Here is a 26,842-nt window from a genome sequence, read left to right on the forward strand (position 1 = left end):
ACAGGAAAGTTTTCTAAGATTTCTCTAAAGGAATTTTTCACACGATCCCTTACACCTGCATGCTATGTGGACATTATTTTCAATTGTTAAGAAACTGACATTGCGTTAGAGGTCACAATAGTTCTGGATATATCTTTACATTCTGTATTCGGACAAAGTAATGCCATGTTTACTCTACACATTAAACCTCTTTTTCTTCATGTTTCTACACATACTGCTTATTAGCAATCATAGCCTTACAGTGAACTTTTTGTTTTCTTCTAGTTAGCCCACAGACTGCCTGCAAGGGTTCAAGGATATCCTTGGCATCTGGTTTACAGTACACAACAGCATGGAACTAGCCTAAAGACCTTGTACAGGAATTTATGTTCTCTGGACAGTCCAGTACTCTTGGTAGTCAAAGACATGGACAACCAGGTGTGTGAATGATAAGTTTGTTCTGTTGTGCAGGAGATGTACAATACCACATTGGGGATCAGTATGATAGCAGCAAAGGAGTTTAAAAAAAAAAATAATAATTATCGCCAAATGCCATTTTCATGGTCCACATATTTTTGTCTACCTGTCCATAAACTGAAATGCTGCAGACCTCCTAGGGCACAATGGTAATGGTAATAATATTTATGCAGGTATGTAGAATGAGCGCTTTTTGTTTTGTCCTCACTGTCCTGATATTTTGATGTCCTGCACCGCAATTTTGTAATAAAACCTCCATGTTTGCACCGGTCATCAGGTGAGTGCTACGTTCATTCTACATACCTGCTTGTACAGTTTTGGTTTCACCACGGGAGCACCTCCACATCTGACCATAGCGATTCATCCTGCTGTTTCCAGTTTACCCCAGTGATACCTATGATATTTCATCATCAAGTGAAGCCTTGTTGATGCATGTATGAAGTTCGTCTATAAACCTTTGCAATAAAAAAAAAAAAAAAAAAAAAGGTTTTAGTTCGTTATTGTTGTAGAAAACAGCATAAGAAAATGTTTCAATAAGCATTCTCTTGTCAGTGGTCTGGACTGGTGTGACAACTGACACAGTGAATTCTAGGAACAACCCTATTGACAGCAATGTGGTTGGTTTTGACATAATTTTCAATCTGGTATTTTTGTGGCATATGGGAAAGAGCCCTAAGGGTCTTTTTACACTAAGGAATTGAAAAGGCTTTTACGTGAGTAATTCCGTGCCAATATTCAGCTCCAATTCCGCTTCCACTTTATTGGTCTTTCCGCCACTCTGTTTACAATTCCGATGCTGAATTGTATTCCATGAGAAGATTCACATATGAAGTAGCATTTTTTTTCTTGGAATTTTTAAAGGAGAATTGAGAAGGAGCCCATTGGTGGTTGTAGTACTGATCCTCCTCCAGATTTCCTCTTAAAAATTCAGTGTCAAATTAATTTTCAAATTCTGCACCAATTTCGCTCCAAGCTGAAGATAACAGATTGGCAAAATTTCCTGAACAAAATGATTCCTCGTCAATTCCTTACCAATTCCTCAGTGTGAACATACTCTCAGTGTAATTTAAAGGGTGTGGTTATGCAAAGGGAGATCATGGAAATATATTGCCTGATTTCTGTCATGTGCAGGTACAGGGATGTCTTGGTGTCAGGGCAGCCATTTTATGTTCTGAGTATGGACTGAATGGAAAGGTCGTAGGTGCCCAATAAACTTTATTTATTTTATTTTTTTGTATAGTAACATTTAAAAAAAAAAAAAAACCACATCAGAAACATGGCAACCCTACATTAACACTTCTGATTTTCTAAATCAATTAAACAATTTAGTTTTCTGTCTCTTTTGTACTTTTTGTTCTCATCCCCTTGATGCTACTTTTATGTATTGAGCTGAAGTCCAATTTAATTTTTTTCTTTTCTCGCAGTATTGCATTGTATTTACCTTGAATATTATTAAGTCTTGTTCCCATCTTTCCCTCTGCAAGAGGATAATTTTTCTATCTTTTCCTATGATGTTGTAACACATACCTATTTGGTTGTCAAGGAAACTTTTTTTTGTGGAAGAGCCACGATAAGTGCCAGGACAATGCCCTGGCAGCATGACCCTTCTGACCACAATTCTAAATAATCACAGTGTGATTTATATTTTCCCAGTTAATGCTTCCGTGAGTGTTACTTAGTAGAACATCTTATATCTCTGCACAATGTCTCTGTCTTTATTATGAAAATGACGGGTGTATATCTATCTGTAACTAAAATGATGAAGTTTAAAGTACATCTGTATGATCTTTTTTGCAACATTTAAAACAGGTATTTGGGGCATATGCAACACACCCTTTCAGACTCAGTGATCATTATTATGGCACAGGGGAAACGTTCCTGTTCACCTTCAATCCTGATTTTAAGGTAAGTGATTTCTTTTTCTTCCCTCTCCTTCCATTTTAGGATTATCAGAACTAAAGATATATTAGGTAGGACTGGAAATACCCCCAATAAAAATGCCTACCAGCAAGCGATCCTGCATGGATACACAATGCATGAAAAAACTGCCCCTAAAGCTACATAGTTTGATATAAGGCTTCTTTCACACTGCCGTTAGGACGTGGCAGTGTGACGGCTGTCAGGGGAGCCGGGGAGAGTAGCGGGAGAAAAAGTACTGCATGTGCCGTCTGTTTCCCCACTACAAAATAACAGCGCCCGATGGACCCCATTATAGTAAATGGGATCCATCGGGACCTGTTATTCCCCTTTTGTTCCCGTCTTAAAAATGTCCGTTAAAGGCTAAAAAAGAAAAGTGAGAAAGTAGCTTAAGCCAAAAGTATAGAATGATATTTAATGCATTAAAATTAAGTAATAACACCAGACTACAAAATGTCAGCTCATTGGGATGCATGGCAGCTTGTAGCATGTTTCTAAGTTGCACAACTTTAAAATGGCAAAGGCAGATTTCAGCATGACTGTATTATGTTAAATATCCAAGTGTGAATATTTGGCATAAACTATATAACTGGAAATTTACTCTTTAAGGGAAAAGGTCCCATGTGCCGTATTTTCCTGAAGTCAATGGGTAGCAAACTAAGCTGCAGAAAATACGCTGCAATATACGGCACGTGTGATCCTACCCTAACAGCATTTTTTATTTCGTCTTGTGTTTAGTTGCTGTCAAATGAGATATCTTGTGGTTTTCACCAGAATACTTTCTAATTGTTGTAGGCATTTAAATGGAGTGGAGATAATTCTTACTTCATCAATGGAGACACCACTTCCTTGCAGCTTGGTGGTGGAGGGTTAGTATTCAGTTTACTTGGTATTACTGATTACTTTTGGCAGTAATTGGTGTTGCATGTGCTATCACAAAAGCAGACAAAAACATATATATTGATATATATTGAATTCAAGTAATGTATATTAACTTTCTAAATCTCACGGGAAACCGTAAGTAGCTTTTTAACAAAAGTCTCATATGGTAAATTCATGACCCCTGCCGAAAAACAACTTTATTTTGACATACCTACACAATCACGAGAAAATAGCCTTTGCAAAAAGTCACAAAAAACTGCGCCAAACTTAAAGCAAGAATATAGACTACATATATTGATGATACATTTTCCACAATGTGTAGCACAAGTTATTGCACTTAATGCCCAAACAGTTAGAGAACATCTTAGTGTAATTGTGTCCTCATCACAGGACCCAGTAGACACGGCATTCAATAATAACATTCAGTTCTAGTTCTTTACCCTAATGTTTGTATTTTCTTCAGTGGTCGATTTGGACTGTGGCTGGACTCTGATCTATATCATGGACACAGTAACCCCTGCAGCACTTTCAACAATGATATCTTATCCAAGAAAGAAGACTTCATTGTGCAAGATCTAGAAGTGTGGGCCTTTGAGTAAAGGGATACTGGAGAATATAAGATGTACATTTCAGACATTTCAGGGGAGCAGATCCAGACAAGACGGGAAGTGGTCAAACACATGGCCCAATTATGGGTGCACTGAAGAATCTGCGTTTTTCCATGAATGCAATACTGTTATGGACACGTCATAACTGCTTCACACTGTTGGTGCAGGACTAGACATAGAACTTCAAATTTGTTAAAGGATTTTATTATTGAAGCTTTGTATGAAATGCTAATATCTATGGCTTGAGCATTCACATGATAATAGAGGGAACACAAGACAAAATGTCACATTCATACAGTAAGATTAAGAGGCTGCGTAATGAAGCAAATATTTAAGCAACGGCCTCAGTTATGTAAGATTATAAGGGAACTGCGTTACTATATATTGTCAAGTTTATTTTCCGAAAACTACTGTTGACCACACATTTCTAGACCTCCATTCAGAGCACTTTTTCCAAGGATTGTACTTCTAAAGTACATATTCACATATATTTACACTACAGTGACCAATCTATGATATAGTACTAAAGTCGGTGGATTAAGCCAAGCAGTGCTCCGCGCTATGGAGCATTGCTGCTCAACCATCATAGTCGGTGTGAACTGCTGTCTTGCTTAATAGCATAAGACCACAATATGGCGCAGAAAGCATTGCCATTTTTATATGTATATCTGGTTTTAGCTGAGCGAATGTGGACAGAAAAGCTTCCTGTGAAAAAGATTATATGGCATTTGACTTTGTTGTTGCAGGGATGAGTATTGTATTGAGGAACGCAGGTCGTTTCTGAAAGCTGCTTATTTTATTTTTGTAACTTTTAATTTTATCTCCTACAGATTTTTATTTGTTTTGCCTTGAAATGCAAAGTTTTAGCTGATCTAGTGTTTCATCCACTCTAGTGCGGGTGGGTTGTGCTGTACTTGATATGATTGTTAGTGTAATTGCCTGCCACTTATCAGAAATGCTGGGAGAATTCTTATAATAAAGTGGATATCCAGAATTACTGACTACAATCACTGCCTAACATATTTCATTTGGTACAAAGAATGCAAACTTAGAATATGAACATTCCTCAAAGGCTTGTTATTGGCCTGTAACACAAATATAACATTTTTATTACCTTATAACTAAAATTCTAGATGACCTAATATCATTGACACTTTTTATTCATAAACCTTGTATACACATACACACTGCAAATATTAGCCTGGGCTTATACTGTACAATGTACATATATCACAATGAGTAACCCACACTTGTGGTCTCTGTTCACATTAGTGTCATGCTTTCTATGCCACATTTGTTTTTGGACTGTTTGAGTGAATCCTTTTGACTATGCTTTACTTGGTGTCAAAAGTTTTTACTGAAATATGTAGGCATGTTTCTGCTAAAGGGGTTATTCAGGATTAGAAAACAGCTAATCTCCTCAGGTAGTGTGTAGTATTGCAGCTCAATTCCAATGAAGTGAAGTGAATGGAGCCAAGTTGTAATAATACAGACAACCTGAGGATGTGTGTGGTGCTGTCTTTGGAAGAAATTAGCTCTGATTTTCTATTCCTGGATAACCCTTTTAATACCCTGAATACCTTCCTCATGATTTGTTTTTCTAATGGCAAATGCCAATGAATGTTGCATAATAACAATGCACAATCTATCATTTATTCATTCATCAATGCAAAAAGTAAAATCTGCTTTGAAAACCAATTTCACTGTCCCCTAATATTATAATGAAATTGTGTGCAGCAGGGTATCAAACCGATTTTAAAAACAGGACAAAAAGAATTTTAGTTCCGTGCTGGACAGTGAGGGATAGCTTGGCACAAAGTAATAGCTTGGCCTAAAAGTTAGGCTAGAAAGTTATAAATACTGGCATTTTTTGTGGCAAATGTGTAATTCAGCTTTTTATTAAACAGGATTAATTGTTTGATATGAAATATATACACTATTATTGAACAGTACATTATACACATGAGCCTTATTTACCAAAACTGTGGAAATGAAAAACTCTGTTTTCCAAAGGAAACAATAAGAGCTCAGCTGTTATTCCTTAAAGACTTCTATAAGAGTTATTGTATCTGAAAAGAAACCAGGAAAATGTTAAACTTCAATTACCTTTTTGGTTTCTGTTGCTCGTTCTGCTTGTTTTGTCCATAGAACATCCCCAAGATGCCTTCTTCTGGAGCATCATATGACCTCTTCGTCCTTCAGAGAGATCTCTTGGTGCTTCTAGTCCCTGTGTCTCAGTGCTTCATGTTTCCTACCATGCATGGACTAGACTGTAATACATATCTTTTTGTAGGTTTTGTGGACGCTGTAGTGACATTCTGCACATTAGAAGATGGCAGGTATATCACTGCTGCTGATGCTTGGAAGGGCATTAACACCCCCTGACTTTATAATCCCACCCATCACCTTATATTCATTCCCATTATGAAAATAAGGTCACACCTATCTGACTGATTCCCTGAATTTTATAAACCCACATATCTTGGGAACGGAAAAGTATATCACGAAACTGTAAAAAGGGGTGCGTGATGTCAATGTCAAAAGTTTTGATCTGGGGGACATTTATCAAAACCTGTGCAGAGGAAAACTTGCCCAGTTCCCCATAGCAACCAATCAGCTGCTTTTATTTTTAAAAGGGCCTGTGCAAAATGAAAGCAGTGATCTGATTGGTTGCTATGGGCAACTGGGCAAGGTTTCCTTTGCACAAGTTTTGATAAATCTCCCCCTAAGTGTTCAGACCTCCACTGATCAGAAGAACGAGCCGGGGTACAGACTGCACCAATGCTCTGTCATGTGATTGAGACATGCTTCATAGACTTACAGTGTGAGTATGTGTCGATCATGGTAAAATAGAGCTGGTAGAGAATGCTTTGAGCGGACTTCTCCCAGCTCGTTCTTCTGATTGGTGGAGGTCTGAACATTCAGACTTCCAACAAATAAAACTTTTGACATGTCTCTAGGACTGAAAGCCAAGCGTGCGGTGTATGGACGCAGCGAACGTTTCATAGGTAAACAGGAGAATGGTTTGGGGATTCAAAAGTGGAAAGCTTCAAAAGAAATGAAAGATCTGACATAGTATAGTCATTTTGATCTTTTTATACCAAATTTTTAGGCATTCAGCAAAGTATCCATTTTTTTTTCTTTTTTTTGAAGGAAACCAGTCAAATACTTGAAAACAAGACTTGTATGTTAAATGGTAACAAAAAAAAACACTCCATTTGATATCATCCAGCACAGTCTGTCTTAGGCCATGTTCACACAATTAAATATCCGCATGGAGAATCTTAGTGTGGACATTCCGCAAACTGCAAATTAATCATTCCAAAAAATAACTACAGGTTATCATGTTACTGCCACCCCGTATATGCCTCAATTTAAAGGAAATCTGCAGCCCTTGACACTTATCCCCTACCTTGCGGATAAGGGCTAAGTGTCTGATTGCTTTGCCAACATGCCCCCTCCATGAATCTCTATGGGAGAGGTGGAGATGCGGCGTTCATGATTCCCAGCCTCTCCCATTGAGCTGTATGGAGGGGGCATGTCGTTGACCTCAGTGATGCCTTTTTTCTGTGATTTTATTTTATGACTGATTGTAACAGAAAGCAATGCATCCAGTTTATAGCTATTTTCCCTATCCTAAAAAAAAAAAAAAGTATTGAAAAATTGTACAGAGACATTATGGCCACACACTTTCTCGTGAAAGTCTATGCATTAATTAAATTAATATGTCACAATGGCCTTTATACTCCTGTAATGTATCTGCCCATGGAACAATGAATGAGAACACAGTATCCTCGGCTCACCTCCTCATCTGTAGAATTCTCAGATCTGCGTTAAGCTCAGCGCCCGTTATGACTGCAACAAGACAAAAGTCCTCTCAATCCAGCTCTTCAGTAAAACTTGTCCTTTATTGAATATGCATTAAAACACAATTCCATTCTATAGAAAGCTTCTCTGCTCACACAAAGTGCCCCATCCCATACACCCCAATGCATTTCCTGCGCATGCGCACTTTGTCAAAGATCGAGAGGACTTAATTATTGATGCAATCTGTTCATGGTTCCAGAATAACAGAATTTTCAAGCAGAATCTGGTAGTTCCGCTCGGAAATTTCATTGCAGCATAATCACATTAGGAGTTATTTAGTAATGTGTCGAATTTGTGCCTGATAACACCCTCAAACCTGACCATCACTCCATTTCTCAGGAAAAAAAACAATGAAAAAGGCGTGTGTCCCATATTTACTAAGGTTTACTAAGGAAATTCTGATTACATCCTTAGCAGAAAGAATTGACATGTCAATTCTTTTTGCGGAATCTGCTTGGAAATGCATTGCCGTCTAAACAGTCAGAATTTGGCACAATAACATGAAAAAATACTTTGTGTCAACTGTTTAGGCCAGTGGTGTAATGGTGTGGGGGGACATTTTCTTGGGGCACTTTAAGCCCCTTAGTACCAACTGAGAATTGTTTCAATGCAACAGCTTACCTGGGTATTGTTGTTGACCATGTTCATCCTTTTATGACTACAATGTATCCATCTACTAATGGCTACTTCCAGCAGGGTAATGCACCATGTCACAAGCCTTACATCATTTCTAACCTGTTTCTTGAACGAGGCAATGACTTTCACAGATTCACATCCCGGATGTGCGGCCGACAAATCTGCAGCAAGTGAGTGATGTCATCGTGTCCCTATGGACCAAAATCTCTGAGGAATGTTTCCAGCACATTGCAGTAAGTGTGCCACAAAAATGTACTAGCAAAGTATATGGAAAGCAAAAATGTCCGCTCACCCCTCCACAGTAATGTTGACGGAGGACTTATGACCAATTATGTGCTTAGGGCATGCAGCCGGTATGCAAGAATGACAACACAGAGTAAAATCCCAGCACATCCGATCCAGGCACAGAGAAATTCTTAAAATGCAACAGCTTTATTTAGGTCATTTTAAAAAATATAAAGAGACCATAAAATATGAACAATTTCTGACACATTTTTGGTAAAACACCTTTATCTAGCAAAGTATACCTAATAAAGTGGCCAGTAAGTGTATGCCCGAGTGGAGGAGAACTTAAAATACAGCCAACACTGAAAGAATTAAACACAGCCAAGCATTATCCCAAAAATAAATGTATACTATATGGACAAGTATTCAGACACATTAAAGGGGGGCGGAGTACAGATGTCCCTATGGACCAAAATCTCTGAGGAATGTTTCACCTGTACGGCTTCCACCTCACACCGGCAACGCTGGAGGCTTCGGAGCCCGATCACAATGGCGGACGAGCGTAATGTCACGACTCCGCCCCCGTGTGACATCACGCCCCGCCCCCTCAATGCAAGTCTATGGGAGGTCCGTCACACCCTCTCCCATAGACTTGCATTGAGAGGGCGGGGCGTGACGTCACGCTCGTCCGCCATTGTGGTCGGGCTCCGAAGCCTCCAGCGTTGCCGGTGTGAGGTGGAAGCCATACAGGTGGGTGCAGCAACCGAGATCCCGGGGGCCCACAGCAGCGGGACCCCGGCGATCTGACATCTTATCCCCTATCCTTTGGATATGGGATAAGAGGTCTAGGGGTGCAGAGTACCCTTTTAAACATTGAATTACGGTGTTTCCCATCAGTGCATAACATTGAGCCCTATTTTTTGACAGATGCAGTGGACATTTATTCATCAACTGTGACTTTTTTATTTATTTATTTGCATAATAGGGAAAATGTTTGTGCAAAGCTTCACCACCGAAGGACTACACTTACACACTTGTCTATTTCACAGGCACTTCTTTACCTAAACAGGCCCTGATTTACTAAGAGTGTAGGTTTCTGGCTGTCTTTTTTTTTTTTTTTTTTTCTCCTCTTCTTTTTTCATGTGTTATTTACTAAGATGTCCTTTTTTTGGCGCACAAGGGTTGTTGTTTTTTGTCCACACCAGAAAGTACACAAAAAATGTGGGAATAAACAACATTGGCTCTTCAGGTCTATGAAAATCAGAGGCAAGAGACAACACCCCAACAACCAGCCATGCAAAAGCAGGAAATTTCCAAAGCATTTGCCGAATTCCTGAGAAATTGAGTAGGGAGTAAAATCTGTTCTGTGAACTATAACGATTTTATTTAAGAAATAACACACTTTCACAATTTGGGAATACCATTTAAGCATGCATTTTGACACTGAGGCTGCGAACCATAGCGGCAATATTCTACAGACCATATGGAAGAAAAGGCTGAAAGTGGATTATGTTAGCAATCCTACAAATAAAGTTGTGCAATAGATATTGAATAAATCACAGATAAAGTTTAAAAGTACTACCATGCAACAATGCAAACATCAAAGTAAATAGTAAAATTTCCACACATTTAAGGTATGAAAATGTAATATTTGTCCGTCCATATATCTTTGTCCGTCCATATTTAACCCCCGCTGTGCCCATTCTCCGGTCCCGGTCTCTTCCACTTCCTGCGGGTCGGTGACTTCACTCTGCGCTCAGCCTATCAGCGGCCGCAGCAATGTCCCGTCGCGGCCGCTGATAGGCTGAGCGCAGAGTGAAGTCACCAAACCGCAGGAAGTGGAAGAGACCGGAGAACGGGACGGCGATATCGGAACAACGGGGGATCGTAGGCAGGTAAGTGAAAGTTTATTATGTATAGTTTTACAGCCCGGGCACAGTGGGGGTTAAAAGTTTTAGCTTAGAGAACTCCTTTAAGGCTGTTTGGTCCTTTATGCGTACCTACAAAAGTCACACAAAAAAGTGCTTAGCGTACACGCGTCAGCCAAAAAAAAGCTCAAAATGCAATGATAAATCTCCCCCATAGTGCACCTGTTTGATAAATTTGAGGAAAGTACATCAAATTCACCACAAAGAAAAACCGTACCAAAAAGCATCCACACAGCACACGCATTAGTAAATTCCCCCCATTGTGGCTGTGATGTGGTAATGCTTTTAAAAGGAAATCTAATCTGTCTGCCGAAACTGTTAGCTTGTTAACTGATAGTTGTTAGGGCAAGGAGACACATGGAACTTATATATCTGTCTGTTCTTCTATATGTAGAAAAATGCTTCTATTCTCTAGTTCCAAGTGTCAAAGGCTAAAATGCTTTCTCTCCCTGTACCTGCTTGATTGACAGTCAACTGAAAGCCAAGCCCTGTTTCCAAATCCCACACCTAAGCACAATTTGTATTCACAGTGAAGGAACAGATTTGCAATGGAAGTGACTGCCCGTCAGGGATGGTAGGGGGAGAGAAGTGGCATTCCAGCCCTCCGCACTTTCAGGGCTTGGAAATGCTGCTTTGACTGTGCAACAGACAATAGAACATTTTCCTGCAAACACATGGTTCTGTGTATCACAAAGGTACTATGTATCTCCCTGGCCTATATATTATTTAAAAATGACAGCAGTTTGTAGCATGAAATGCAGCTGAAAGATTCCCTTTTTAACCCCATAAGGACCCAGCCATTTTACACCTTAGGAACCGGCCATTTTTTGCAAATCTGACCACTGTCACTTTAAACATTAATAACTCTGGAATGCTTTTAGTTATCATTCTGATTCCGAGATTGTTTTTTCGTGACATATTCTACTTTATGTTAGTGGTAATATTTTGTGGTAACTTGCATTGGTGAAAAATCCCAAAATTTGATAAAAAATTTGAAAATTTTGCATTTTTCTAACTTTGAAGCTCTCTGCTTGTAAGGAAAATGGATATTCCAAATACATTTTTTTTATTCACATATACAATATGTATACTTTATGTTTGCATCATAAAATTGGCAAGTTTTTACTTTTGGAAGACACCAGAGGGCTTCAAAGAGGGCAGCAATTTTCCAAATTTTCACAAAATTTTCAAACTCACTATTTTTCAGGGACCAGTTCAGGTTTGAAGTGGATTTGAAGGGTCTTTATCTTAGAAATACCCCACAAATGACCCCATTTTAAAAACTGCACCCCCCAAAGTATTCAAAATTCAACATTCAGTCAGCGTTTTAACCTTTTAGGTGTTTCACAGGAATAGCAGCAAAGAGAAGGAGAAAATTCACAATCTTCATTTTTTGCACTCGCATGTTCTTGTAGACCCAATTTTTGAATTTTTACAAGGGGTAAAAGGAGAAAATTTATACTTATATTTGTTGCCCAATTTCTCTCAAGTATGCACATACCTCATATGTCTATGTAAAGTGTTCGGCGGGCGCAGTAGAGGACTCAGAAGCGAAGGAGCGACAAGGGGATTATGGAGAGTACGTTTTCCTGAAATGGTTTTTGGGGGGCATGTTGCATTTAGGAAGCCCCTATGGTGCCAGAACAGCAAAAAAAAACACATGCCATCACATTTTGGAAACTAGACCCCTTGAGGAACGTAACAAGGAATAAAGTGAGCCTTAATACCCCACAGGTGTTTCACGACTTCTGCATATGTAAAAAAAAAAAATTATGTTTCACTAAAATGTGTTTCCCCCCAAATTTCACATTTTTGCAAGGGTTAATAGCAGAAAAGACCCCCCAAAATTTGTAACCCCATCTCTTCTGAGTATGAAGGTACCCCATAAGTGGACCTGAAGTGCACTACGGGCGAACTACAATGCTCAGAAGAGAAGGAGTCACATTTGGCTTTTGGAGAGCAAATTTTGCTCTAGGGGCATGTCGCATTTAGGAAGCCCCTATGGTGCCAGAACAGCAAAATAACCCCCACATGGCATACCATTTTGGAAACTAGACCCCTTGAGGAACGTAACAAGGGGTACAGTGAGCATTTACCCCCCCCCCCCCCCCCCCACTGGTGTCTGTCAGATCTTTGGAACAGTGGGCTGTACAAAATTTTTAATTTGCACAGCCCACTGTTCCAAAGATCTGTCAGACACCAGTGGGGTGTAAATTCTCACTGCACCCCTCATTACATTCCGTGAAGGGTGTAGTTTCCGAAATGGGGTCACATGTGGGTTTTTTTTTTTTTGCGTTTTTCAAAACCGCTGTAACAATCAGCCACCCCTGTGCAAATCACCTCAAATGTACATGGTGCACTCTCCCTTCTGGGCCTTGTTGTGCGCCCCCAGAGCACTTTGCGCCCACATATGGGGTATCTCCGTAGTTGGGAGAAATTGCATTACAAATTTTGGGGGGCTTTTTTTTTCCCTTTTACCTCTTGTCAAAATGAAAAGTATAGGGCAACACCAGCATATTAGTGTAGACCCCAACTTCACCTTTTCATAAGGGGTGAAAGGAGGGAAAAAAAACACAAAATTTGTTAGGCAATTTCTCCCGAGTACGGCGATACCCCATATGTGGCCCTAAACTGTTGCCTTGAAACACGACAGGGCTCCAAAGTGAGAGCGCCATGTGCATTTGAGGCCTGAATTAGGGATTTGCATAGGGGTGGACATAGGGGTATTCTAAGCCAGTGATTCCCAAACAGGGTGCCTCCAGCTGTTGCAAAACTCCCAGCATGCTTGGACAGTCAACGGCTGTCCGGCAATGCTGGGAGTTGTTGTTTTGCAGCAGCTGGAGGCTCCATTTTGGAAAAACAGTGGCGTACCAGACGTTTTTAATTTTTATTGGGGAAGGGAGGGGAGCTGTGTAGGGGTATGTGTATATGTAGTGTTTTTTTACTTTTTATTTTATTTTGTGTTAGTGTAGTGTAGTGTTTTTAGGGTACAGTCACACGGGCGGGGGATAACAGCGAGTTTCCCGCTGAGCGTTTGAGCTGCCACGCAAAATTTGCTGCATCGCAAACTTGCAGCCTTACAGTGAGTATCAGGCTGCAAGTTTGCAAGTTTACATACCCTGTACATTCACAGGGGGGGGGGGGGGGGGGACCACCAGCTGTTGCAAAACTACAACTCCCAGCATGCACGGTCTATCAGTGCATGCTAGTAGTTATAGTTTTGCAACAGCTGGGGGCACACGGGTTGGGAAACACTGAGTTAGGAAACAGACAATGTTTCCCAACCAGTGTGCCTCCAGTTGTTGCAAGACCACAACTCCCAGCATGCCCAGACAGCCGAAGGGCATATTGGGAGTAGTAGTTCCGCAACAGCTGGAGGGGAACAGTTTGGGGACCACTGTGTAGTGGTGTCCAAGCTGTAGCCCTCCAGATGTTGCAAAACTACAACTCCCAGTATGCCAAAACTGTCCAGGCATGCTGGGAGTTGTTGTTCTGCAACATCTGAAGGGCCAGATGTTACAGAACTACAACTCCCAGCATGCCTGGACAGTAAGGGCATGCTGAGGATGTGTAGTTTTGCAACATCTGGAAGGGCACAGTGGTCTCCAAACTGTGGACCTCCAGATGTTGCAAAACTGCAACTCCCAGCATGCCCAGACGCCAAGGGCTGTCTGGGCATGCTGGGAGTTGTAGTGTAAGGGGACCAGATGGAGCAGTCCAGATCGCTTTACGGCAGTCTGGACTGCTGCAAAGGTCCCGCAACGCCGCCGAAGATCCACTCACCCGTCGCCACCGCTGCCATCTACGCCGCCGGGATCCGGGTCTTCAGGGACAAGGTAAGTACCGGGGCCGGGCCCCAGCACTCCCCCGTCCCCCGCCGTGTCCTCCGGTCTTCCTCCCGTTCTCTCCGGACTTCCAGGGGCCGGGCAGGGCGGGAGGAAGTAACCGCCCCCCCCCTGAGATTGGTGGTTAGTTCTAACAGAGGAATTGCAGGCTTGCCACCTCGCTCCTATACTTCAGCATGGTCCTGGCTGTCTGTGACAAACGAGATCATGCAAAATTACCGGGCGGTCGGGTCCCAGAGACCCGATCAGCCCGGTAACGCCGCAGATCGCAGGGGAGATTTCCCTCACGATTTGTGACGATCTCCGACATGGGGCCCCCCTTAGCGTTTGCCCTGGATTCCTGCTGAAGCATTTCAGCAGGCATCCGCTTCCGATCTCTGCCCGGCGCGGCAGGGACTGGAAAACGCCAGGACGTCCGGGGATGTCCTGGGTCCTAAAGCCCAGGGTGCCAGGATGTCCCCGGACGTCCTGGGTCCTTAAGGGGTTAAAAGGGAGGTGTCCCAATATTAATTACTTGTTGTCTACACAGCTGAAATAAAGACCAACAGTAATATAGAATTTAGATAGTCTTAGGTATGGCTTGTATCTTCTAGGTTGACAACTTGATACAATATGCAGGAATCACCATTGACTATTTCCAAACTGCTGCCAATTGTTTAATGACATCGTAGAATAGTTAATATATGCAATACAGTGATATTGTGTTTTCCAATAAATTAACAACACCATGCACCACTTGTACTAGGATTATGTTGTCAATCTAAATACTTAGAAAAAAGTATTCCCAGTATTCCTCTAATGGATGTAAAGTCCGTGTGTTTATTTTCTAGAATTCTGGGTGCCTTATTGCATCCTTAGTAATGGCACTGAGACAGCACTTAAACAGTAGGTGGGTGGTACGCGAAGCGATAAGCCCCTGCCCAGCACACATACATCACTGCTTTCTCTCTTTTGCAGTTCCTTGTAAACTGCTGTTCCTGGCTGTTATTCAGTTTCATCCCTGCCAATCTAAAAGATGCCCCTATAATAGGTATAATTCTTTATTTACATAGAGCATACAGATTGGGGATAAGTATCTAAAAGTTCAGCTCACTGGTCTACCACATAAATGTGATCTTAGGCTGGGTTCACATATATCAGGCGTCCGGCACAGTTTCCCTCTGGTGTGCACCGGAGGGAAACTGATGCTAGTACTGATCCCATTTATTTGAATGAAACAGTTCACAGTCATTCAGTGTCTCAATTTTGACGCCGGATGGTTGGACATGCCGGAGGGCACCGGACAGGGGAACACAGCTTGCTGCGTTCCCCTGTCCACTACCCAGAAACAATGGGTGCCGTATGCCATAAAACTGATGACAAGTTGTGGCATCAGTTGCGTTGAGATTTAGGCTGAGCTCACCTATGTCAGATGCCAGACATATGCAAACCCAGCCTTACATGGACCATTGCGGCTTTGATTTAGTGTTGTTTGCCAGGCAGCAAGTGGACTTGCAGCTCAAAACAATGGCAGGTCCACGTGCTAACCACCAATATGTGCTAAATCGTAAGGCAGTGTATGCTGTAACTACAGCCCTGAATACAATACATTTACAATTGAACCTTACTGATCACTATTATGTTGTATGACTTTTCTCCCCGCAGACATAGTTTACCTTGGAATACAATTTATGATATTATTTGTATTTACTTTAGCACTGCAGAGTTGTTCTCTCTTACATGAAGATAAACACTTCTACGTAGGAGGACATAGGTACAGCCTCTCCCATACTAAGTAAATCTCTATATATAGTAATGTAATCTGGGGGATGGAATAAAGCAGAGATTGGCTATACTGAGTCACATGACTGGTAATATCTGCTGCGAGTCAAGTGAGATAATAGCAGATCCTGCGCTGCAGCTGCAAAGGTTTCTGGTATGTTTAGCCAGTCTGTTCACTGTACTACTATTATTATTACTACTGTTATGATTTCTTTGTTACATTTACACATTCACATAAGCCTAGTAAGGACACAATATTCAGGGACTTTGAGTGAGTGGTCAGATTTATCTGATATGAAAGTCTGAAGGGCACAAAGTATGCTATATATGCATGGATGTAACAGAGCTGAATTCATTAACTCTTAAGACTGTACTGTGCATTATGAATTATAGAGATTATGCATGATTAAAATAGTGCAGCAGGTTTATTTGCAGTCCAGCTCAAAAAACGCCCCAAAGGGGGAATGAGGGGTCCTGAAACACAATCACTACAAACCCCAGGAGTCACTAACTCCCCTCTTAATTAATCCCCTAAAATATAACTTTTATTGGTATGATAAAATATTCCCACTCAATTGGTTAAAAATAAGTGTCAGAGTGTTGCTTGAACAATGAAAAGTAACCAGTGGGGGACCCCCTGTCTGATAATGTAACTGTTTTAGCGGCGCTGCAGCCTGCCGCAATGGCAACACTGTGACGTGCAACTTAAAATATAAGCACAGCCACCCCCAGGGGGTGGCTGTGCTTATATTTTAAGTTGCACGTCACAGCATTTATTTGCAGTCCCACACATTATACCACAATAAGCTGTGCCACAGTCCGGCTTTGCTGCAACTTGCTACGTATATTTACAGTTACTGGTTTGAAAGGAAAACAATGCCATGTTGCATTCCATAATACTCTTCTGCAGCATTACTACCTATTTATTTGCTGTATAAAGCCTTGTGATATATAAAGCATATGATGTCCACTCACGTGTCTATACACTGCCTCCTCATCAGATCTGTGAAATCTGGTTTTGCAAAGATGGTTGTGGTTGAAATACGCATTTGCGTTGAGATAGTTTTTTTTTTTTTTGCACATTTTTATCAGGTATACCATTAATGTCTCATGAATAGGATTAGAACCCCCTGGACCAGTACCCATGCCAAAGGGGCTGTATCTTAGTCTGTGGCAGAGTTGCTGGTGCCTCCATCAGGAGAATGATCATCATATTCCACACTTTACTTTTTGGGGTGGGTTAACACACAGCATTTCAGTCAGTATTTGGAAACAAATTTTGGTCAGTAGTTTTATCAAAACCAGGAGCAGCCTGATGCCGGAAAACACAATGGAACGATTTGTACCTTTTTCTGGTTTTGGTAAGAATACTGATCAAATACTGATGGAAACGGGGACCAAATACTGACCCAAAATACTTTGGCCCAAATGTATGAAGTCTGAGCCAGAGGCAAACCTGGCAACAAGTCTTCGATTTATGCACATACATATCGCTCGAGACAGTCTTCAATTTAGAATTGTCAATTTCTTCCTTTGCAACAATGGTACCCAACATCCATGTTCACATACACATCGATTGAATTTTCATGGGATTTTTCTAAACACTAAGGGGAAGATTTATCATTGTTTTGCGCAAGGACTTTAATAAATATTGAATAAATATTGCGCAAATTTTATTTCACCCCCGCAAAAGGCTGTGAGCTGCCAAATTGGAAGTTTGTTTTCGTTTTACATCAGACTGAGTTGCCTGTGCTCCGGAGACCTGTGTGCTCCGTACAGAAGGTGCTGTCATAGCAGGTCGCCCTACTTGTAAGTCTTTAATGTTAAAAAGTGTTTCTGCCGGTCTTATTTTTGAACAAAGCTAAAATAAAAGCTACAAAGAAGGCCAGATATTACCAGGGTAGAGACGGCCTTTTTTTTAAATGACAAAATTGTCATACAGAAAGTTCTTAATAGTCTGGCAACAGCTGGAGACACTACTACTGGTATTGGTTTTAACCCCTCAAAGCTGTAGATAATATGTAGGCATTTTGGTTGCTTCTGGTGCTTAATCACCAAAATTGATAAATAACATAACAACCTGGCAGGCACAACAGAATTTGTGTGCCCCAATTGGAATTACAGCTATCTTTCGCTATCTTATCGCTTCTGTCTGGTAAGGCACATGTACCAACCTTCAGACTAAACGCAGCTTACCTGTTACCGAGCTGTCTCCCCTGCAGCGTTTTCAACACCGAGGCCATTGTGACTAGGCTTGTCATAGCTCCCTGGTCTCAAAGCTTGGGGCTCTCACTTTACGCTCTCCAGTTTATTAGGAGAGTGACAATTTAAGGCGATTTGGCTCATGGAGCAACCCAAATGCTGGAATACTCTCTCCACCTGGTTGTCAGAAAGTACAAGGCCAGCAGTGGTGTCTCCAGCTGTTGCCAAATGGGCAATATAATGCAGCATGATAATACTAGCTTATCTGGCATGTCCAAATTGTATGTACTAATCTGTCCAAATATATTGCTCTTCATAATAATGTATTGCTTTTAAAAAAAAAACAATTCTGTCACACAACCCCGCTTGCTTAGTTGTTAGCTAATTTGTAGGGATGTCCCGATACCATTTTTTTAAGACCGAGTACCGATACTTTTATTTTAAAGGGAATCTGACAGCATGGTGACCCGGTTTCCGGTGCTGCTTACCGTGCTGAAATGTAGGTTCCTTGTTGTGTACAATGGAGGCGGCTGCTGTAGTATGAGCCAAGATTCCTCTCTTCTCCATTAGACAGAACAGAGAATTTGCATTGGCGGCGAAACCGATTACCACATGGTGCGCAGCGGTAGAAACCGGGTCACCTGCACTTTCTACCTAGAGCCTCAGGAGAGCCTCAGGCATTATGGAAGTTGTAGTTTTGCAACAGATGGAGAGCCACAGATTAGGGTACAGCGTCACCCATCATCTCTGCAGAACTTACAAGTGACTCCAGCTGATAGGACTGTCAGGAGAATACACAATATCTGTGACCTGAGTGATGTCTTCTCTGTTGTCTTTTCTTTTCTTCTTCATCTGGTCCAGACGTCAGGACATCTTCCAGCTCCATCTTCTCTGCAGAGTCTGACGCCCGGACATCATAGGCACTCACTTTGTCAGTAGATCCTCATCCTTTGTATGAAGACAATAATCATTATTATTCTGCTAAATACTGTACCCCCTGAATATAATACTGCCACACACTTTATCCCCTGAATATAAAACTATCATCCACTGTACCTCATGCATATAATACTGCCACCCACTGTACCCCCTGAATATAATACTGCCACCTACTGTACCCCCTGAATATAATACTGCCGACTACTGTACACCCTGAATATAATACTGCCGCCTAATGTACCCCCTGAAAATAATACTGCCACCCACTATACCCCTGAAAATACTTCCACCTACGGTACCCCCTGAATATAATACTGCCTCCTACTGTACCCCCTGAATATTATACTTCCACACACTGTATCCCCTGAATATAAAACTACCACCCACTGTACCACCTGAATATAATACTGCCACCTACTGTACCCCCTAAATATAATACTGCCACCTACTGTACACCCTGAATATAATACTGCCGCCTAATGTACCCCCTGAAAATAACTGCCACCCACTATACCCCCTGAAAATATTTCCACCTACGGTACCCCCTGAATATAATACTGCCTCCTACTGTACCCCCTGAATATTATACTTCCACACACTGTATCCCCTGAATATAAAACTACCACCCACTGTACCCCCTGAATATAATACTGCCACCCACTGTACCCCCTGAATATACATACGCCACATACAGTACATACACACACACCATTCATACATACAGTACATACACACATCATAGACACGCGGCCTCTGCCCCCCCCCACATATGTATAATACATACATACACACACATCATGTATACACAAATCATACATACACCCGCCGCCTCCAGATCCCCCCGCATAATACATCTCAACTCATCATACATCTTATTTACACACATCTATCATTCATACAGTACATACACACACATCATACATACAGTACACACACATTATTCATACATACACACATCATACATACAGTACATACACACATCATTCATACATACACACACATCATTCATACATACACACACATCATACATACACACGCTGCCTCCGAACCCCAAATTCTATGATCACCCCATGAACAAGCAGATACCATTCTTCAGGATGGCTGAACATGTGCAGCCCACAAATCCCCCCCCCCCCCCGCCCCGCCGATTCAATAAAAGTTCTGCTGCAGATTTGCTGTGGTAGATTTTGCTACCCATTGAAGTCAATGGGCAGCAAAATCTGCCGAAGCAAATCTGCAGCAAAAAAACGCACATGTGAATGCACCCTTAGGGTAGGGCCACATGTAACAGATCAGTAGTGTATGTTACTCTGCTGATCCATCAATGACCTGACCCTATAGTGTGCCTCCAGCTGTTTTCCCCCCGTGTCTTGCTTACAGCAGCAATCTGCCACTACTATCCGCCACACGATGTCTCAGAGTACACTGCATGTGCCCACGTGACTCGCAGGTCCCTGTGTTGCTGCTTGTTAGTGGCAGATTGCTGTTGAGAGCAGCACACAGGGGGGGGAAACAGCAGGAGGCACTCTATAGAGTACAGTCATCGGCGGATCCGCAGCGTAAAATACGCTACGGATCTGTTGCATGTAACCCTACCCTAATGTTAATCTGTACAGGATGATTTATGATAAGAAAGGTTTCCACAATATATATTTTTTTCTCTAACTTAAAGGAGTACTCCAGGATGCAAAAATAATCATTCAGACTGCCGGCAGTAAAATAATAAATATATATACTAGAGGTACACCGAAATGGAAATTTCAGAACCAAAACGAAACAAAAAAAAAAAATGTCCGGCCGAAACCGATACCGAAAATGACTTCTCCCTGTCTTCTGGTAAAATGCAGCGCTCCGCTCATTAGATTAGATTGGATTCCCCCACATTAGATTGCCAGCTCCCCCACATTAGGTCGGGAGTTCCCCCACATTAATAGGCAGCTCCCCCACAATAGTAGGCAGCTCCCCCACATTAATAGGCAGCTCCCCAACAATAGAAGGCAGCTCCCCCACAATAGTAGGCAGCTTCCCCACAATAGTAGGCAGCTCCCCCACAATAGTAGGCAGCTCCCCCACAATAGTAGGCAGCTCCCCCACATTAGGTCAGCAGTTCCCCCACAATAGTAGGCAGGTTCCCCACAATAGTAGGCAGTTCCCCCACAATATTAGGCAGCTCCCCCCAACAATATTAGGCAGCTCCCCCCACATTTGTAGGCAGTTTCCCCACAATATTAGGCAGCTCCCCCCCACAATATTAGGCAGCTCCCCCCCACATTAGGTCAGCAGTTCCCCCACAATAGTAGGCAGCTTCCCCCCACCCCACAGACATACAGCTTCCAGCCATATACAGTGTATGGCTGGAGGCTGTATGTCTGTACTGCTGCCCCCACAGTGTTCCGGTCACCGCTCCTCCGGCCCGGGGTCACATCTACTGCTATGGCCTATGGACCATAGCAGTAGGTGCTAGGACCGGAGGAGCGGTGACCGGAACACTCAAGAAGATGACGCGCTGCCGGTCACTTACCAGGCCCCGGCCAGCGCGCGTTCTCCTGCGACGATCCTGCGGTCCACCTGCGTCTCTATGGTTGTACGCACGGGACGTCAGTGACGTCCCGTGCATACTACCATAGAGGCGGAGAAGCAAGGGACCGAAGGAGGATCGCAGGAGGACGCCGGGGAATGGTGAGTGACCGGCGGACATCCTTCGGGACACAGGGATGTCCGGGATAGGAATACTTCTTTTAATGTGCCCGGGCCGGTTCCCGTGTGTGGCTGCAGGCGGGGGCCGACCAGAGCATATAAAAACTAATACTGTATACTAAAAACAGGGGGGCCTCCAGCTGTTGTGAAACTACAACTCCCAGCATGCCCGGACAGACTTTGCCAGTCCGGGCATGCTGGGAGTTGTAGTTTCACAACAGCTGGAGACCCCCTGGTTTTTAGTATACAGTATTAGGTTTTATATGCTCTGGCTGGCCCCCGCCTGCAGCCACACACGGGAGCCGGACCGGGCACATAAAAAGAAGTATTCCTATCCCGGAGAGCGCGCCCCCCAAGATGTTGCGCCTGGCCCCCCCCGGCACCCCCCACGCTATGCCTCTGCCACTGGCAGTGTTTGTAACTTGTGCTGTGGGCGGGCAGGGGAGGTGGGTCATTATGGGCACATTTTTTGTTGTTTCGGCATTTCCCCGAAATAGCTATTTTTGGCCGATATGTATCGGCCGCCGATATATCAGTGCATCCCTAATATATACCCGTTGTCGCTCCCCAGATGCCTCCAGTAACCCTCACTGGCCTCCGCCGCGATCTTCTTCCTGGTTGCCGGTGTTCGGTGATTCACATTGCCGGCCAAGGTGGGACTTCGCTGCGGCCGGCGATTGGCTGAGTGCAGTATGACTCACCGACCGCCACAACCAGGAAAAGGATCGCGGTGGAGGCCGGAGCGGGTTACTGGAGGCACCTGGGGAGCGACAACAGGTATGTATATTTATTATTTTACTGCCGGCAGTCTGAATGACAATTTTTGCATCCTGGAGTACTCCTTTAAGACATTTACTGTAAGCCAGTGTTTTCCAACCAGGGCACCTCCAGCTGTTGCAAAACTACAACTCCCAGCATGCCCAGACATACTTTGGCTTTCCGGGCATGCTGGGAGTTTTAGTTTTACATCAGCTGAAGGCACCATGGTTGGAAAACACTGGCTCCTGACGTCAGAGGATGTCACTATGCGCAACTACTATGAAGTGAGCGCAGGAGTGCAACATTTATAATGCACAGGGTTTACTCATACCGGGCGGGATGGCGGGGTCCGCTAGCCGGCTGGAAGGGAAGCGTCCTGCGGGCACCCGTGCATAAGGGTCCTTCGGGACGGAGCCCGTGCATAAGGGTCCTGCGGGTGGGCGGCCGAGCATATGGATAAGCGGGCAGTCACTGCAGAAGGAGAGAGGCAAGGCTTCCTGTTAGCGCCGTACGTGCCCTGCCCCTCCTCCTCCTCCACTCACTCAATGCGGCGGAAAGGCAGGGGTGGGATAGTTACTCAGGTCCCACCCCTGGTCCTCCTCATGTTGACTCCGCTGCTGCCGGACGGACAGGTTAATTAACTGATTACTTAACTTATTAATTAACATGATGGCGGTGACGGTCATCATGTGATTGTGGCAAGGACCCTGCGGGCCCCCTGGCTAAGGGGCCCGGTCGCCATGGCGACCGTTGCGACCTCTATAGCTACGCCACTGGCAGCCCCCCTTTAGACAGCCCCCCCTGTAGATATTAGTAGCAGCCCCTCCTTGCAGACAGCTCACCTATGGCTGTCCTCTGCCGGGTGCTGCCGCTCCACTGCCCCATTCTCCCGTCCGCATCATGGCGTCCTATGGAGGAGCATGTGACATATACGTCACTCTGCTTCCTCTGTAGCGTTACGCTGGGCGCAGGGGAGGAGGTGGACTGACGTGTGTGTCACATGCTCCTCCATGGAACACTATGATGCGGACGGGAGGAGGGGAGAACGGGGCAGCGGAGCGGCAGCAGGTATCGGATATGGTATCAGGGACATTAAACGAGTCCCCGATACCATGCAAATCGCTAGTATCGGCCCCGATACCGATACTAGTATCTGTATCGGGACATCCCTACTAATTTGGATTACTCTATTCTAAAAGATGACTCTTTTCTAAATAAGTGTTTCCCCATGCTTGAAAGTCTTTTTACTGTGGTCTGTCTTTTTTTTAAGCCAAGTTGGTCATGGTCTACATTTGCAGGTTTTTTAACATTTGAGCAAAAATGTTGCCCCTTTTTAACAAAGTGCAGTTGATAAATACTGTCCACTGCATGGGCAACTGCACAGCCCTGCAACTCACAGCCAGTTTTTCCAAAAATCACAAAACTGCGCCTTTTTACAGCCAATGATGGGAACAGCTTGATAAATCTCCCCCATAATGTTTAATGTACCCTAAAGGGATACAAATAAAACTACAGCTTTTCCCACAAAAACAAAAACAAAACTACAAGTCCTCACACAATTGTCAAAATTTTTTCGGAGTTCGGAGATTCAGAATTGTAGTTACACACAAGTTATTATTGTGCAAAAGTAGTAAAAAAGACCCCATAAATTTGGTTTTGCCTTATTCGTTCCAACCTGTAGAATAAAGCTAACATGTAATTTTTTTTACTACATGGTGAAAGCAATCATTTTATTTAATTTATTTTTTTTATACTTTTTCCAGGGTCTCACGTGCCATAATCACTCCCCCTTCCCCCACATTTATCCCCGAAACCATGACAACCTTTCATAGAACCTTTTAACTTTCCAACTCTGCCACAATATCAGATCTTCGATGACTTTACAATTCTTGTTCTTTTATTCTTATTTTTTCACCAGCATCGATCTCTCCAACTTTTTCATGATCAAACCCAGGATGTATATATTATCCAATCTGAGGATCCATGAGTGTGAGGATTACCAGGAAATTACTTTCTCTCCTCTTTAACTACAGGTTGGATCTTATCGTCCAATGTTGATCATCCTTCAGGACCAGAAATAGTTAACTAACCAACATATTTATTTTTATATCAAAGGATGTCCACCAAGAACTTGCATACCTAGACACTGTCATACCAGAAAAATGGAGGAGAGAGAGAGAGAGAGAGAGAGAGAGAGAGAGAAAGCCATACATTCTTTATAAATGTTATATTATTTTTTTCACCATGCCTTCCTAAAAAAATAAAAAATATACAGCTTATCTTGCAAAAAACAAGCCCTTACACAGCGCCATCGACGGAAAAATAATACTCTTGGCTGTCAGAATATGCCAACACAAAAAAACAGAAGAGAATAGGGGTCCTTAGTGATCCTTTTTAATGAAGCAACTGTCCAGTAAATATCCTGCTTCTACATTAACACTATAAGACTGTTTGAGATAGCTGATATTCTATGATCTCTGACAGTCACATAGAGTTTGAATGAGAAGGCATAGAGGGCATATATAACTACTTTTTTTTATTTTTTATTATTATTACTACTACTTTATTCAAACAGCACTCAGGACTTCCTTTCTTGTGATCGGTGGGATTCCAGCAGTTGAACCCTCCCTGATCACTAACCATCTATCTTGTGGATAGGTGGTAAGTTGTATCCTAAAAACACCTTTTAGCTCATAAAAAGGGCAGATGAAAAAAAAAAAAAGCAGAACCCACATTCAGATTGTCAAGGTACATGGCATAATCAGGTTATAGATTGATGATTTTGGCATCAAGTTTTTCCAAGCAATAAAAGGCTTAAATGTATTAGTGTTTGTCTCTGGTGGCACAAGTTGGCCACATGTACACTCAAATGGCATATCTAAGGAAAAATAGCTACTTTAATTTTTAATTATTTAACATTGATGTGGTGTCAAAATGCTCACTACACCCCTAAAAAAATTCTTCAAGGGATATGATTTTCAAAATGGGGTCACTTGTCAGGGGTTCCCACTATACTGGTACCTTTAGGGTTGTGCATATTCAACAATACACCCTAAAAGCATTCCAGAAAAATCTGCAATAACATTGTGCCCCTTTCATTCTAAGCCCTGCTGTTTGCCCATACAACAGATTATGGTCACATATGGTGTACTGCCACATATCACATTTTGGGGTGTTTATTCTATTATGTTCCTTGTGAAAATGGAAGCAAAATGTACATATTATTAGAAAAAAAGTCAATGTTCCTTATCCTGAGCAAATGCTACAAAACTTTCCTCAAACACTGGTGGGGTTTAAATGCTCACGTGAATTGCTTACATGAATTCTTTCAGTGGTGTATTTTCCAAATGGGGTAATTTCTGTGGGGTTTAAACTGTACTGGTACCACAGGGCCACTCCAAATGAGCAGGGTGCCCAAATACCACTCCAGTAAAATCTGTGCTAAAAATACAAAATGGCTATCTGAACCCTGCAGTATGTCCAAACAACAATGTATGGTCACATATGGGGCACTGCTGTACACAGAAAAAAATGTAAAACACATTTTGGGGTACTTTTATGTTCCATGTGAAAGTAAGACGTTTTATGAAGACATTATTTATTTTTGAGAATTTTTGTTTTTGTTTTCATTTTTATGGCCTAATTCAAATAGGTTCTAAGACACATCTATAGGGGTCAACCCCTTGATTTGGGTCTTTAGGGGGGTGTTTATCATGTTTTGGTATGTTAGTTCCAATTGCAAACCCAATATTTCCAGGATGAGCTGTCTAAACACCTAGACCTAGCATTTACTTTTTTTTTTCTTATAAATTATATTAACACATTAAGGATAAGCAAACATGAAACCCCCTGAGAATCCTAATAAACCATATACTTTAATACAACTGCTGTAGGTTATTTTATATTGCTTCAAATTCCTTTCTTACTCTATGGGTGAATAGGCAACAGACATTGCACTAGTGCCCTCTAGTGTTTTTTTTATATTATATTTTTTCTGTTCTATTTAAACCAGGGGTCTCAAACTCAAATTATGTGGGGGCCACTGGAGGTAGCGGCTGGATGAGGCTTGGCCGCATGCGCCCCTCACATAATGCCCCCATCATGTGCCCCTCACATATTA

At 42.5% G+C, this 26,842-nt stretch overlaps 1 protein-coding gene across 5 annotated transcripts in view; it reads left to right on the forward strand.

The window, feature by feature from the left end:
- NCOA7 (nuclear receptor coactivator 7) overlaps nt 1–4,857 on the forward strand; it is a 211,120-nt gene extending 206,263 nt beyond the window's left edge. For all 5 annotated transcript variants that reach the window (XM_056566476.1, XM_056566480.1, XM_056566477.1 and 2 more), the window contains 4 exons: nt 265–417; nt 2,266–2,361; nt 3,169–3,242; nt 3,719–4,857. In XM_056566476.1, the coding sequence (XP_056422451.1) occupies nt 265–417; nt 2,266–2,361; nt 3,169–3,242; nt 3,719–3,854 (459 nt within the window). In that variant the 3' untranslated portion in view covers nt 3,855–4,857. The remainder of the gene's footprint in view (nt 1–264; nt 418–2,265; nt 2,362–3,168; nt 3,243–3,718) is intronic.
- Nucleotides 4,858–26,842: the final 21,985 nt, after the last annotated feature.

This window comes from Hyla sarda, chromosome 3, assembly GCF_029499605.1.
Source record: "Hyla sarda isolate aHylSar1 chromosome 3, aHylSar1.hap1, whole genome shotgun sequence".
Classification (NCBI taxonomy): Eukaryota; Metazoa; Chordata; class Amphibia; order Anura; family Hylidae; genus Hyla; species Hyla sarda.